A 15,692-nucleotide genomic window follows, 5' to 3' on the forward strand; every position below is an offset into this window, starting at 1 on the left:
AACGCGGGGGGGGGGGGGGGGGGGCGCTCCGTGCTTAAAACCGGATTCCAGACTGGTTTTAAGCAAGAACCAGTCTGGAAACTGTCTGGAATTCAAACAGTTTCATCTTGGCTTTTCAGTTGGAATCGATGGCTAAATTATTCCTAAATTCCACCATTTGTATCAGCTGGGGGGGGCTGAGGATGTTTGTTTGAGACCCGTTTGAACCAAAGCCCCGAGTAACGACTCCAACTGGGCGCTCTACTGGTCCATGTGAGACCAGTTCCAGCCAGAAGAGTCATTATCCAAACAGGAACTGTGACTGCAGAAGTACAAAAGCTTCCTGGACAATTTCTGAAAAGGCAATTAGCATCCTTCAATTTAATTAAACCAGAGAATTATAACGTGCATTAGTATAATATTCATTAAAACGTTGTTGACCGAGTCTAATTTGGCACATTTTTAATGGGGCACAATAACTTCACTCAATGACATTTTAATTCTTGTTATCTTTTCAAATTATTGTTGACCGTGTCATTGTTATCAGTTCAAAATGGCTTACATGCTATAAGAGGCCATAAATGCCCTAATTAAAGTATTACTAAAATAACAGCTGCTTTAATAATCAGCTCACATGGGGGGCTTTGAACCCTTTCACCAGATTATCATGAAGATTCCAACACTAGCGGCAGCAGAGCCAAACTGCTGGAATAAGAACGTTTGAAGCCAATGAAACCGTGATGATGGTTATATCGCTTCCATGTGGAGGACCTTCATCGACTCCGCGATCATGGAACTGGTGTCGATCTGTCCGTAGATGCCCACTATGAAGGCCTTGTGCAGCAGGATGTCTGCGTGTTCTGTCGGAGGGGCAAAATTGGGTCACGACCCCACGTTTTAAGGAAACCTGCGAATCGTAATAACAGAGAAGTCCTGACCTTGACACAGGAGGACGTATTCTGGCAGGTTCCTGAGGGCCGTCTGCACCACATCGAAGTTCCCGCTGCTCATACAGTACATGAAGGTCGGCAGGAAGTCCGTGGCCAGGCTGCAGGGGAGAGGGCACCCACGGTTACCCTAAACAGGCTGGCGGAGCCACTTCCTGGGTGGGTGCGACGCGTTACCTGGGGTTGTTCTGGATGCAGCGCAGCGCCAGGCTGAAGGCCATGTTCCGACACAGCTCCTCGGATGAAGCCATGAGTCTCTGCAGGTCGCTCTGTAAACAGTGGCACAGGCATTAAGGCGCCGGACGCCGCTTCGCTCGACCTTCTGCTCGGCTGTCGGACTCACGGTGAAGTACTGGATGATTTCAGGGCTTCTCCTCGACTTGTCCTCCACCTCCGTCAACACCTCCAGCACGTCTGCGGCGGACCGTGGGAACATGACATTAGACGTATGGAAGCGGGAGTTGTGGGTAAACGGCGCCGCTCGCTCACTCACCCTCCACCGCCTCCCCGCGCGACATCTTCTTCACGTACGTGGTCATGTCTGCGCCGCTGAGCGACACCGAGGCTGAGATGTTGACGAGAGGGAGGGAACCGGAGGAAAGATCATCTGGAGGGGGGGGGGGGAGCGCAAAGACAGGTTGGTATCGATGGTTGTGGCTCATAACAACGGATGGGTCCAGGCTCACCGTCCCTCTCTTCTGGTGGAACCTCGGCAGAAGAACTTTTCACCGGCAGAGTGAGTCCGGCCAGAAGTGACTTCAGCTGAACCAGGTCTGGATTCTCTGCACAAAGAACCCTGGAGGGCACAAAAACACAAGCTAAATGACCCCTCGCTATAGAATGGCCACATCTGCAGGGGGGGGGGGGACTTACTGTAGGATGTCAGAGTGTTTCTGTAAGTAAGGGATGGCCGCTGAGGCATTGTGGGTGATGTACTTTTGCGTGAATTGCAAAAACTTATTGATGAAGATCAACGGAGAGCGAGTCCTCTGAAAGTTCTACAAGGACAAAGATGAATATCCACATCGGCGGACTGATATTTGCTCATATTTACATCAAATTCCAAGCCTAAATCCTGCATCTGTCAGGGTTTGACAGCACGAGACACCCACCTGAAGGACCTTCATGAAGGAGAGAAGACAGTCCTGAAGCGCCCCCTGGTGGTCGCCGTGGAAAACAAGCGGCTGCAGCATCTCCAGGATAGCAAGCACGTTGCTGAAGAAGGTCATGTGGTTCTGCTGCCTGAACTCGTGCAGGTTTAGGTGGATTCGACTGTGCAAAAGACCTGCAATCATAGACAGATGCCTGGGGGGGGGGGGGGGCAGGGGGGACAGGGTTCAGTTGTCTTACAGAGCAAAACCTGTCAGGCGTCAACAAATAATCGATTTCACCTGAGCAGAAGGACGGGGTGAGACACAGCCAGCTTCCGACACGCAAGGTTGGCGTCAGATGCGCGATTTTCGGCGGACTTTGAATCTCCCACGTCGGCCAGCAGCGTGACCAGGCGATGCACCAGGACGTCCAGCTGAGACAGACACGACCGTAACGTACACGGACCGCAAAATAACTCCAAAATCGTTCTTAAGGGCCCGATCCAACGCATCGCTCTACCTTGCAGCTGTTGCTGTGGGCCGCCCCCCCGCTGCTGAAGGTGCCTTCGGGCAGCGTAACGTGCTGGATGACCTCGGGGAAGTGCAGGTAGATCTGCAACAGCAGGTTCTGGCAGCGTTTACTGATCACGCTGCAAGAAGGAAAGGACAAAGCGTTTCAGAGGCACGGCTCCGCCGCCACCGCTCTCACTCTGACTGGAGCTCGAGGCTTAACAACAACACGCTCAGCAGCGTAATCCCCGATTCTGCCCCACTTGAAGCCCTTTAACTGTCAGTGCCACAACTTTTCCACTTAATAGTTGTGTCCGAGGGAAAATGACAGGAAAATAAAGCTTTCATCCATCGGGTTTTAATGGATTACTACCAGATCACAGGTTCCGGAGGACAATAACGGACTTCTCTATTGTTTCTCTCTGAAGGCAACAATAATGAACGGACTTTACAACAGAAGAGGCAGATGAAAAACAATCTAATGCGACTCTGATGCCGTTTTCTTGAAGTCACTGTCTTAAATAAAAAATCTGAGGCTGTTCTTGTAAGTTTGAAATGATTCTCTCTCTTGTATCAACAACCGGGCATTACGCTAATCAGAGCGACCTTGACTGAGCGTAAAGCCTCTGCTTGTTGTTCAAAAGCTGGTGTGTAATTGGAATAAACAGCAGCTTACGTGACAGCGAGGTTTCGCGGGAAGAATGCCAGACAGACCGTCGCGTGTGTGTGCAACACGAGGCCAAAACCCTTTACTTCAACGTGATTTTTATCCGGCCAAACTGCTTCACCAGACAGCTTAGCTATACTTAAAATACTGTAATTTGGATCCTAATTTTGTTTGACCTTGGCCAAAGTTTCCTCATTAAAGCAGTTTAATAACTAGAGACATATTCATGAAAGGAGGGTTTGCCTCCACAAAGAGTTGCACCCCGATCTCTGACAGCTAAGTCAGAGCAGGAATTCACAACACAGGCAAGTTTAGAGCTTCGGCAATAATCCTCTTGGCTTCATTATAATACACTGAGCTTTTAAAGAGATCACAGAACAGACGACTTCTGCTGGTTTTAATTTCACACCAATAGACCTAATTATCGAGTTTTCCCCGCTCCGCGGCATTGTGGCTGACGGAGGAAGTGTAAAAAGTTCATCTGCGCCGAGAAGGCAAAGCTAGTGCGATTCACTGCGCATTTATCACAAAGCCACCACAACGGGAAAAAAAATGTTTTCCATATTTGAGCTAATTAGGTAGAGAAGAGTGTGTGGGAATAGGTGGGAAAACCGTATTCAATAAACTGTGAGGAGCATATGTGTCTCTATTAGACGGCTGAGTTAATAGAAACACTAAATCTGCCGGGTTACACCTGATTTAAACCCCACCTGTCTTCATATTTCTTTGTGCAGCTGATGAGGTACTCGGAGACTTTCTTGATGTTTTCCAGATCTCCGTTGCAGTAGGAGTGTAGGAGCGGCAGCCTGGACTGGATGAGGGAGCAGGCCACCTGGTCCAGGCCGCCCATGTCGTCGCCGGGCGACTCGCGGCTGTTGAGCTCGGACTCGAACAGGATCAGGTCGACCAGGCTGATGAGCTCCTCCGAGGCGAGCCGCAGCACGAACTTGTCCGTTTTGTTCTGCGCGGGAGGAAAAGTAGTCCGTCGCGCCAAAGGGCTCGGTGGCGTTCGTGGGTGGATTTTTGATCTTACCTGACGGATCTTTTGGTCGCGGCCTTGCCAAATTCGTGGGATGTGACTGCAGGCCCAGAGGAAATCCAGAGAGGAGGACGGGTCTAGTCTGGAAGACATCACATGTTTCGTAGCACATTTGTTGATTACGAGACCAGTGGATGACAATGAAAGAATTAAAAGGCAGTACTTGTAGTCTCTGTGCTTGCTGAGAATAGTGCTGATGCACTGCAGCAGGGAGGACCAGTTGGACTGATGCGTGAGCAAGGCTAAAAGGTACGGTCTGTAGGCAGGGCTTCCTCGGGCCTGGAGCAGGAAAGAGCACAACCGGCGGCATCATTAACACCAAGCAAACAGCAACTCCAGTCTGACAGGAAGGAGAGCGCATGACCTCACCTTGTTGAGGGCAAACAGCAGCTTCTGTTGACGGTCTGGACACACGGAGGTGACTTCAGGGTCCAGATGTTCCAGCCAGTCCACCAATAATCCAGAACTCAGTCCAGATTTTGTCACCTCGCAGCTGGTGGAGAAGATCAGACCAAAGGTGAGGTGGGTAGACACGAGAGTATAGTCCGAAAGCTCGACAGTGATCCTTTAAACACAACTCAGCTCTTACACAGAGGCAGAAAACCAAATTTCCTAAACCTGCCACCCTCACACTTCTACATCCTAACTGTACTGAATGTTCTCATCTTCCGGAGGCTTGCATCGGTCCAGACTGTGCGACAAAAGGAAACCATCCTGTGTGTACCTGACCTCACTGCCAGTGTGGTTGGAACCCAAGGCAGAGAAGATTTGTTAAAGTGTTCAGTGATTTTCACACCGTTAAGCCGATGCCAAGCCTGCAAAACCAATTAAACCTCTCCCGACCAAATCCTGAAGCAGTTTCGGAGTACAAAGCCACAGCATTCAAGCCCCGCGTTGCTATTTTTTGACAGAGGCAACCGTGTTTGTCATTTATTCCTGTCAAATATGAATGTTTCCTGCATGACTGAAGAGGGAAATAGAATCGCGGCGCTCACTTGTTGGAATCCGCTTCCTTTTTCACAGCTCCCTCCTCGCTTTTCTGCAGCAACAGGGAAATGAGAGTGGTGACAGAGCCTGCTGTGCCGCTCTGTGTCATCAATAGGGAGAGCAGCTCCTCCAAGTAGGGCGACCTGGCCTCCATCAGGCCCTGCAGCACTACACAACAAAACGGTGCGAACGGTCAAGAGATTTGAATGAACCTGCGAGTATTGCACGGTCAAACCAAGCAAACCTTTAACGACAAGCTCTGCTTCTGTGTTACACCTGTCTCCCGCTTTCAGCATCGCGATGACGGCTCTCAGCGGCACTTCTGCGTCTCGGTGAACTTCCAGAGCCTCAGCGATGTGGAGGAAACCTGTTCGCACTGCAGAGCGGAGAGAAAGGTCGATTAAAAGAGGCGTCCTAAGCTGAGCTGCAGAAAGAGGTGGGCTGCTCACCGTCGCTCTGCATGTGTTTGTGAGAATTCTGACCAGCGAAGGATTTGAGCAGCGTCTTTAACGGTCCTCCCTCCACGTTTGGGCTGTCCAACCACATTAACATCTCAACGATCACCTTAATGAACAGTGAGGAGAAAGCAACGTCCTGGGACACCAGACGCTGGAACGACAACAAAAAGCACCACCAAAAAGAGTTGAAGTGTTTGACGAAGAAGAGGAATTGCTGCACATTTCCACCCAGCCTTACCTGGTAGAGATGAAGCTGCCTCATCAGAGGACAGGAGAGCGCATGGCTGCGGTGCATTGACATGACAATAGGCCCCGCGTGAGCAGAGGTGAGCAGGGCTGTGATGGCCTGGAGGAGCCGGAACGCCAAGCCTCCGTTCTGGTTCTGACCCTGCTTGGCCCTCATCAGCTCCTTAGCCAGGGCCTGCTGCAAGGCCAGAGAGAACTGGCTGGCGGGGGGGCCGGGCCAACGATGGTCTACTTTCATGGGGAATATCTGAAAAGGTTCAGAAAATAGAAAACAGCTCAGGTGATGGGACATAGAGGTAACGCGGGACTTTGAGTGACGAATGGAAAAGCACGGCCCACCTGCAGAAGAATGCCGGTCAGATCGTCGTCGGGCTTGATGACAGGAAGCTGAGCAGCCGCTCTCATTTTCACAGAGCTGTGGGACATTTCCACCGTCACCTTGGCTTTACTCGTTTCAACAGAATCTGCCAGGAAAAATCAGACATTTACAGATATTTATTAAAAGCTTTTTCTCAGATATTAAAATTGAAACCGCTCTTCCACTCAAGCCACCAACCTTTATCCGGAGGAAGAGAAGACCTCAGTAATGAATGGAAAGTGTGCCCCCCAGTGGCCCCTCGCTCATGTTGCACTTCTACCAGGTGGGCCATGTAGTCTGAAACAAGATAAAACAAAAAATAAAAATAAAAATAAGAAGAACCCTAAATTAACTTGAGCAATGCATGTTAGCACTCTTACGCTTGTCCATAATGTTCTGTTCCAGTGACTGGGGATCATGGGAGACAGCCTGGTCCAAATACTGAAGCAGTTTACTCATGCTGGATACTGGAATGCCAAAAGACTGCACAAAGAGCAGCAGCTGCTGCGGCTCCAGGTCCTGAAGTGCTGGGGAAAGATAGTGCTCTCTTAAAAATGTGGAAACATGCAACACACCCACGCTAGACTCTCTGTGCTCTCTGAAAGGTTGTACCTGCATCGACCAGCTGAGAAACCTCTGAGCGGATCATCCTCAGTTTCAACCAATCAGGGAGCAGAAGGGCCTCCTCTGAGGTGTCCACCAGGAAGGCAGTAGGCAGAGGTTTCTTATCAGGAAACCAGATGTCCAACAGAAGGTAGAAATCACTCTCACCTACAAACAAACAGACTGGTCAACATGGTCTTACTCTCCATTTCACTGCAACATGAAGAGGACAACCTTTGGGGGGCCCCAGAGTCAGCAGGATGACCATGGCGTGCACGACCAGAATGTGCATGGTGGCCATCTCTCCAGTAGTCCAACGCAGGAACACCTGATCCTGGGACTCTGACTGGGAAGGAACAGAGGTACTATGCTGTCAACCTCAACCTGTTTCCATTACATTCAAACACAAATTTATCCGGATAGATTTTTATCAGTTACTCTAAAGAAAATGGTGCTCACCCAGCTGTAGAGGTCCTCTCCCTCTTTAGTCTTCCTCATCCTCTTGATGTAAGCAGAGAAGATGGTGAGTAAAGCCGAGAGCACGGCGTCAGACTCAGGCCTGCACAAATGTTTGGAGAACAAACTGTTCATGATAGTGGAGCGCTCCACGATAAGTCGGGCCACATCCTGCGGAGGGGAAGGTGGAGAAGATTGAAGATGAGATTCACGCCAGCACAGAACACGGCTAAGAGCTAAGAAAAGCAGTGTTACCAGAGCCAGGTCATTATGAGATGCCTGCTCCTCCACTGGTGCATGCTGGGATAGGTAAATGAGGTAAGCGCTGATCATCTGTGGATCCGTTTCCATGTGAATTGCCTTTAAGGAAAAGAAAAATCCTAAAATCAGCCATCTGCTTCGGGTGACCGCAGGGTCTCCACTGTTGGGTTCCGACCTGCTGTAGAGCGGTGGATGTCATGCCTCTGACACTCTCAAATAGAGGGAGCTTTGGGAGGTCTTGTAACAGCCACTGGTACCCAGACAGGAGCTCAGCATCCACAGAGTCTTCTTCCATGGGCTGGTCTCGCTCCTCTCCATCTTTCAAGGCACCTTCCCCCAGAACCAAAGACAAACCCTGCACACAACTGCACAATGAACAAAACCTCTCTTTGAACACAGCAACGCACGGCAGAGGGTTTTACCTTCACGGCTAATACCCTCGACGCCACCTGAGAGGAGCTGAGACGGCGCAGGAAGTAGTCCAGCACTTCACAGGTCGTCTGTTCATCTGCCTTGGGACCCAAAAGCAGATCCTGGAGGCGTCCGAGCAGCTGCCTTTGCTTTTGTTGTCTCTGACAAGACAGAAGCCGACATAAAACAGTGGGTTTTACTCCCAGTTATTCTGGGGTTAAAATTCGTTTTATCATGTCATAGATATTTTGTGGATGTAGAAGCTGTAACGTTTGGGTTCATGGTCCACATACTTGTCTCCTTTTGGCTTTCTGTTCTTTACTCCCGCCCTCTTCGTCATCGTCGATGGGCAGGCTGTCATCAGCAGCGTCATGCAGAAGGAATTCACACAGGCACTGCACTGGCAGCACATCCAAGGACCCCTCGCTGGACTGAACCAGATCAGCCAACCACGGCATGGACTGAGAGGAGGCCTGAGGAGAATTCCAGTGTGTTCAAGTGAAACACTACACATGAAAACAAATTCCAAATTTCTCATTTCATTCCGTTTTTCTTTTTCCAAAGTTCTATTTCGTTACCTGTCTTTGGATAATGTTGAGAAGGAAGTCGGGGTTGCGACTACGGCAGAGGAGGTGACCCAGACGCAGAGACTGATTCAGGCTTTTCAGCTGTTCCTGGACCTGAGGTGGAGGTCGACGAGGAGGACCCCTGAACACAGACGAAAGACAAGAGTCTAACTTCCATTCACACATCTGGCAGAACACTTCTCTTTGGGAGCCAATCTAAGCCAGGGATTTTGGATATTCTCTGATGGATTGGCTTCAAAAATGGAAATGGTGTTTACTCTTCTCCCACTACTCCCATTAAAGGAAACGAGACTACATATTCTCATGAGCTAGGCCGATGATGTCATGTCCCAGTTTCTTACTGTGGATCCAAACTTGTAAGCTGAGACAGCAGCAAGCTGTTGTTCTCTGTGATGGTCTGTTTGGTGGATGCAGCAGCCAGATGGCTTTCAAAGGCCAGAATCTCTTGTTTCTCTCTCTGTGAGATCTGCAGCTCCCTGTTGATCATCTCGGTTTTTGTGTCCTCATCCGCTACCGTACACGGAGGGTATGTGTAGTTACTGTGGAACCACAGGGATGAAGGATGGGGTTGACTGCTTTAGATAACACCATTTTTCTGTAAAAGGCAACGTTCACCTACTTTGTCATGACCATCTCCATGAGCATCTTCAGAGTAGGGTAGTCTTCCCAGGCAGTCAAGCCTGAAAAGAAAATAACCTTAAATATCTTGGAAATATAGATATTATATGTCTGCAACATAAATCCCTACCTATTTTCTGTGGATTAAATGCAGCCACAACAAGCAGGAGCAGCCAGGCCTTCCAGTAGAGGGTGGATATTGCCAAATTAGGAGGTTGGTACCTTAAATATTAAAGTTCCCTTGTTATTTGAGGCAGTAAACATGTCCAGAGAAAGTTGCATAGCGCCAGTAACAACAGTACCCAGCAGGCAGCTGGATGTTCTCTGGATGGTGGTATGTACACAAATTTAGCACTGCGTCAATCAGTTGCATTCTCTCCACTTTCAGCACCTCCAGGTCTGTAAAAAAGTGTTTCAATCCAGTCAATGTTACAGAATTCTGATCGTAAAATATTTCCTCCATTTCTGGTTTCCCCACTATGGCGGTAAAATTCACGTGGCTTTGGCACCACTCGACCTTCACACACCATCAGAGTGAACCCCAGCAGCCCTCTTGACCAGGTGATCTGCGAGCTCCATGGCGTCCGCTGGGCCCAGAGGCAAATCCCGCGACAGTCCGATGACAAGGATGCGCATTAGTGTGTCCTCCAGCAGAGGCACCTCTGAGCAGAGGCGAAGGAAGAAGCTGAGGAACAAAAAAAAACAAGCTCGGTAAGGTCAAAGTGCTCAGTGCAGTTAAAATTTGTTTAAAAAAAAAAAATACTCCTCACTTTCTGTCGCTCTCTGGAGGCCAGTTGTCCCATTTATAATAAGTTTCTGGTTGCTCTGTGAAAAGTACTTTGTGCAGGCTGTCCACACGAAAGAGATCATTTAAACAATTATTTAAATGAAAACAGGATTTCCTTGTTAGATCACTGACCAGTGGACGTAGTCTTTTGCACCAAGTTTACTGATTGTAGGAACCACAGAGTGAAGCCACCACACAGCATCTCTCTGGATGGCAGCGATTTGATTCTGAAAGGACCTCAGCACCTCCAGATCTGAGAGCAGAACTACAGTTTAGTTAACATCACCGATCACACCCAGCTTTTGAAGAAAGACAGCGCTCACTCTTCTTCTCTCCTTTGTCCCAGGCAATGCCGGCTTCTTTAACCTGCGCCGTGATGCCCAACATCATGGAGACAGTCAGCAAATCTGTCACCTGGATAACAAACCGCTCCTGCGGGAGAGACGAGGACAAACGCTTCAGAGTCGTGCTTAAACTCACGGCAGCAACGATAAAATAAGGGGGGATCAGTCAAATGTGCGCACTTTGAACTCCATTTCAACATAGCTGGTCTCCTTCCTCTCCTGCATTAAACCAAAGCAGAAGGACTGGAAGTTAATCTCATGCTTGGTCTGTTTGATGATTTCTCTCAGCAAAGCTCGGGAGGCACGGAGGTAATCGTCCTTATTGGTTAACAGATCCTGGAAGACCATCGCTAAAAACTGAAGGCACACAAAACATGGAGGCAGGAGTTAATGACGTATTTGACAGATAAGATTAAAACAAATAGATGAACATTTGCGAGCAGCGAACTAGCAGCATTTTACCTTTGGAGCCTGCTCAGGGCTGTGCTGCAGCACCGTGTGAAGGACCTGCATGTTATTAGGATTCCTGGCATTAGACAGTTCATTAAAAATCACCAGCTTCACCATCGTGCCCAGATTGTCCCTGTGAGCGTTCAGCAGTTCTCTGGAAAATCAGTGAAAAAACCACCAGTTCGTTTCAGCCCCAGTGTGACCTTTGTGTTATGGCGCATAGTGAGCGGCTCGGCAGACCTGACACACAACATGTAGTGGTTGAGCAGAACTTTGGGTTTGAGTCGGATCTTGATCAGGTTGGAGATGACCTCCATGTCGTCGGCTCCGTGGGTGTTAGAGTTCATACACAAAGACATGAGCAGATCCTGAGCTGGTCGAGTCAACTGTCAACATACGAACATACAGCCAGTGATGTTTGTATTGCTTCTTTCTTTACTGCTAAGCCCGGTTGTCGAGGGCGATAGTCGCTAACCTTTGGGTTCTGGAGCCACATCTCGAGCCTCTGGACAGCCATGAGCCGCGCCTCTTTGTAACCGCATGTGGCGGTCAGGAGACGAAGCAGGTTCCGAGACACGTTATCCATCGGCTGCCTGCGGTTCAACTGATCCTTGAGGACCTCAAGAACGTAGTCCTCCACGCTTTCTGCCAGTTCATCATACCTATAAAAGCACCAAAGTTAAAGCCACAAATGCCTATGAACTAAAAGTTTAACATGTGTTTGACTCATTCATTCTCACCTGGGCATGATCTGCCCTTCATCCTCAGGACTGAGCTTTTCCTCTGCAATCAGCAGCTCCGCCTGTGCGTCATCCTCATCTGGTGTTGAAGGATGAGGACTGCTGCCTAAACACACACACACCGACAGGACATTGACCAACCGAGACTTGTTTTCAACATGCGTCAGGCCTGCGGGCATCCTAGATTCAGCCCCACCTGCACTGAGATCTCCACCAGAGCGGCCAGTGTCAGCCTGCAGCAACATACTCTTAGGGGGCATCTTTGTCCCAAAAGCAGTCTGGATGTTGTCAACAAAGTTCTTGCAGTGAGAACTGTCAACCCAGATTCTTTCCCCCAGAGAATCTTCGATGTAAACCTGGCAATAGAGCAGACACTGAGAGAGAGCTCCAACGCAACTCAAATAAATCAGTAATCCAGATGACTCCTACTTTAACGAATATTTCTGGCCAGTTCTCGTCCTCCTCGTAGGCTGCCATCAGCAGATTGCAAGCAAGAACAGACACCAGGCTGTTCCCTTTGGCTTTGAAGTTGATCGAAGCGTCCCGGCGCAAGAGGCTGCACAACGCCTGGAGAGTAACAAAAACGATTAAACCTCATCCATGCTTTCAAGTTTGGGCATTCGAAAACTCAAAACGTCATTTATATAGAGGGTACCTCAATAATTCCTTCGGTGGCAAAAACATTGGGCTTGATTTTGGCCAGAAACATGAGACTGAGGGACAGCGTGATGTCGGGTTTGGCTCGATTCATTTTCAGTTGCTTCACCGCTCCACACAGCAGTCCCTCAATGCGGTCGTCATTTCCTTCAGACTCAGCGGCTTCAATCTCATCCAACAGCACCACTGGTGAGACTACCGGCATAAACAGCAATTTAACATGAGCACACATAAATAGAGTAGAGTTCTACCAGAAATTAGGCTGTTGTTTACCTTCAATAGGTATCACTGATGGCTCCTTTATCGAGGGTGATATCGCCCTTTTGTCCACACCTGCGACATCAGCAAGTCGTCCCAAAGCACTGACTGGAGGAGTGGTGGACAGTTTGGGGCGTTTGGTGAGGCTGGACAAACCCGATGAGGAGGGCAGCGTGGACGATGTCTCTCTCTTACGGTCAGTGGGGAGACCTGTGGATGCCGGCTTCAGGAGGACAGTGGGGGCTTTGGGTTCTCCACCCTGAGTCTTTGACCCAAGAGCAATGAAATCTCCAGGTGGAGGATGACCTGGGGAAGACGTCCATTACAAGAGGACATTATTGCCGAGTGGCTGCTTGACAGGAAAACCAACAGGAGAAAATAAGGTGTGGTCACGTACCTGATGGTTTTGCAGCGCTGGGGCGCCTCAGGGTTGTGGGCTTTGGACGATTCATGGTGACCACATAAAATCCAGTGCAGATCAACTCATTAGCTAGCCATATGTCTAAATGTGAAAAACGGGGAGAAAAGCAAAGATGCAACTTTTAATGTCACAACACAAACGTTAAACGTGCTGCAACGTAATGCGCAGCAGATGATATTAATTACATTCATAGTACATTTTGGACTTGAGGCTACGGATAAAAACAGATGCACTATTAGCAATTTCAATTAGCTTAGCTGTGAGATGATGATCAGTAATGCCTATAATTTACACGAAGTAAATAAAATGAGCTTACGTATTTCTAATGCCTCATTAAACGGCCTTGGGGAAACTCAAATTACAGGAAAGGAAAATAAACACGAATATAACACAGTTTTCTCCCATTCAGTTCGACTTCTTTTTTTTCTTCTTCTTTGACTTCTTCTTCTTCTTCTTCAACTTCTCGGCATCACGAGCTGTCGTTATAATACCGCCACCTAGTGGCGTGAAGAAGCGGTTCAGTATTGTCAGAGTACTCCATGATAAAGAAAAATATTTGATTTGTATATGTGCGTTGTCAGTCCCCGTCACGTTAGCTTTGGATGCTTATGTTGCGTTATAGTCGATGGTATTCCTGCATGGGAAAATCATATTTTAAATTAATTGACTGTAACTCATTATGTCACTCTGCGTGATTTGATAGTCAACGACCACTGTTACAACTATAGTTCACCAAGATCTTATCATAAATTATATAGATCCAAGGGTACAGGTCCAAAGTCTGTCTCGGAGCAAGCAACAACTCCATGTTATGCTCTTCGAAAATTCTTAGTAGGCACGTTGCAGTTATTAGTTCCATCCACCGGATGACGCTGAAACGAGACATTACTGGCATGAAATAAGGGGAAAAAAGAAGACGTCAGCAGTGACATAATTGTTGTTTTGACGGCAGAATTTAGGATTATTTTCGCTCTTTTTGCACCTTTTGCTTTGGGAGTCCTTAGGAAATAGTTGATCTCATAAATAAACTGAATACAAAATACATTTCCGCATTTAAGACTACTTAAGACAGAAAATAATAATTTATTGTTTATGTGTATAGATTTATTTTATTTATATGTATGTTTGTATAAGTATGTTAAAATAAATCTATTTATATGATTAGGGTTATGGCTAATTCGATTTCATAGTATTTTAAGAATTTGCTTCACAACTAAAATGCAAATTAAGCAACATTGCATCCGCAGTACATCAACACACCACAAGGGGGCGAGTTTCTTCATTCCAATGCCTTTAGCCCACATTTTCCATAAACACGGAGGGAGGTTTCCAGGTTATACAAGAGTCACATCCTTTACGTAAATGTACGATTACTAACAAGTGATCCCCCAGCCCCTCCCCTCAAACAGCACAGAACACTGTAATCAGAGAAGTTGAACTAACCTATTCCAAATAATGACTTGTTTGAATTCGTTTAGGCCAACAGCCATTAAGTCCAGTCATCATTTCAATCCTGAAGAAATGAAGACGCAGATGCCCTTTTCATCTCCTTGCGTCAGGAAGGTGATTCATACGAGAGCCATGTATCCGTAGAGAGCTCTTCATCAGCCTGATGACTCTGCCTTCAGGCTGCCGCATCAGTGTCCCCTCTCACTTAATAGTCACCACACTTCCAGGTAATTCCAGAAACACCGCGAGGATCCGGTCGGTGTTTTTGGCTTGTCCTCATCCGTGGACGTGTACGAGCGAGCCCGCTACTGTAACGCCGCGGCGCTGGTTTCAGACCTGCCAGCTGGTTACATAAAGTGTTCTCATCTGAAACATGTTTAGTGAAGTCAGTGGAATGTCCAGTCAGGCTTCCAAGTGAAATCTTGTGTCATGCGGGAACTCTCCAGCTCTGCGGAAACACTTGCTCGTGAAATGGTGCACGTTTGCAGATCCGTGCCAGCTGTGGGAGTTCAAGTTTCCATGCAAAAAGGCTCTTTTCCTCTTATTTGACCGGGCTCATTAGCTGGAGGGTTAAAGCGTCGGCCTGGTCAACGTCGGCCTTTTACCGTCCAGTAATTGAAAGCAGCTGGGAAGAAGAAAGCGGTTCCTTGACAACAGGAGGCCTGGCTGATCCGGATCAGGTTTCCAGTCTGAGTCCGAGCTGAACCCGGGTCACTTCCTGAGACCCCACAGCAGGTCCCTCTGATGGGAGCCCCACAGGCTCTGCTGCTTGGATCTGAGGTCATCTGTGAACGCCGCGAGGAAGCGCACGGCAAACGTGCACATCTGGATGTCCGACCGATGGAGGATGATGTCATTAATCCTCTGCAGGGAACAGGGACGGGAACCAGCTTGTTTGGGTGTCGTTGGAGTCATCGAATGTAAATAAAAAGCGTCTGCATCCCATTAATGATCGTGGTCTCGTTCCATCCGTCCGTTCACCTCTCACTTCTAATCATTTCAATTTCTCATCCTCCAGTTTAATTAAATCTCCCACTTGATCTAATCTGCCCAAATCATCTGTTCTCATCAGAAAGGAATCTCATAATCTCTCATTTAATTAACTCTCGGTAATCTGAAATGATCGATCAGATTCCATTGAATTCCGTTTCCAGTCATTTCAGAACTAAAGTCATCACTAATCTGCTCGGTGTCAGGTGTCCTGGCCTGGAGGATCGCCGGGCCTGGAGGATCACCGGGCCTGGAGGATCACCGGGCCTGGAGGATCACCGGGCCTGGAGGATCACCGGACCTGGAGGATCACCGGACCTGGAGGATCACTGGCCAGATCATCTCATGTTTGATCTCATCTCTAATCCCTCATGATTC

The 15,692-nt window shown here is 48.3% G+C and overlaps 1 protein-coding gene across 2 annotated transcripts; it reads right to left on the minus strand.

Moving 5' to 3' along the window:
• Nucleotides 1-334: 334 nt before the first annotated feature.
• ints1 (integrator complex subunit 1) lies at nt 335-13,334 on the minus strand. 2 transcript variants are annotated; one of them, XM_029836824.1, is made up of 48 exons: nt 13,192-13,334; nt 12,852-12,956; nt 12,470-12,760; nt 12,195-12,391; nt 11,969-12,106; nt 11,736-11,895; nt 11,540-11,645; nt 11,275-11,461; nt 11,040-11,185; nt 10,812-10,953; nt 10,530-10,706; nt 10,329-10,437; nt 10,138-10,270; nt 9,989-10,066; nt 9,746-9,903; nt 9,521-9,617; nt 9,349-9,440; nt 9,220-9,280; nt 8,942-9,139; nt 8,592-8,721; nt 8,307-8,486; nt 8,025-8,174; nt 7,778-7,957; nt 7,597-7,701; nt 7,345-7,512; nt 7,120-7,231; nt 6,895-7,053; nt 6,663-6,809; nt 6,481-6,579; nt 6,264-6,388; nt 5,917-6,171; nt 5,670-5,829; nt 5,465-5,596; nt 5,229-5,388; nt 4,603-4,726; nt 4,397-4,512; nt 4,228-4,315; nt 3,905-4,155; nt 2,538-2,667; nt 2,318-2,451; nt 2,039-2,231; nt 1,800-1,924; nt 1,613-1,722; nt 1,420-1,533; nt 1,270-1,340; nt 1,104-1,195; nt 918-1,027; nt 335-839 (listed from the first exon to the last, which is right to left on the minus strand). In XM_029836824.1, the coding sequence occupies exons 2-48, from the start codon at nt 12,904-12,906 to the stop codon at nt 727-729; spliced, it is 6,558 nt and encodes a 2,185-aa protein (XP_029692684.1). In that variant the 5' UTR covers nt 12,907-12,956; nt 13,192-13,334; the 3' UTR covers nt 335-726. The 2 variants fall into 2 exon arrangements, with proteins under 2 accessions (XP_029692684.1, XP_003964906.1); XM_003964857.3 differs by having other exon boundaries at nt 425-839; nt 10,138-10,258.
• Between the last annotated feature and the right edge of the window lie 2,358 nt (nt 13,335-15,692).

The sequence above is a fragment of the Takifugu rubripes genome, chromosome 5, assembly GCF_901000725.2.
Source record: "Takifugu rubripes chromosome 5, fTakRub1.2, whole genome shotgun sequence".
Lineage (NCBI taxonomy): Eukaryota > Metazoa > Chordata > Actinopteri > Tetraodontiformes > Tetraodontidae > Takifugu > Takifugu rubripes.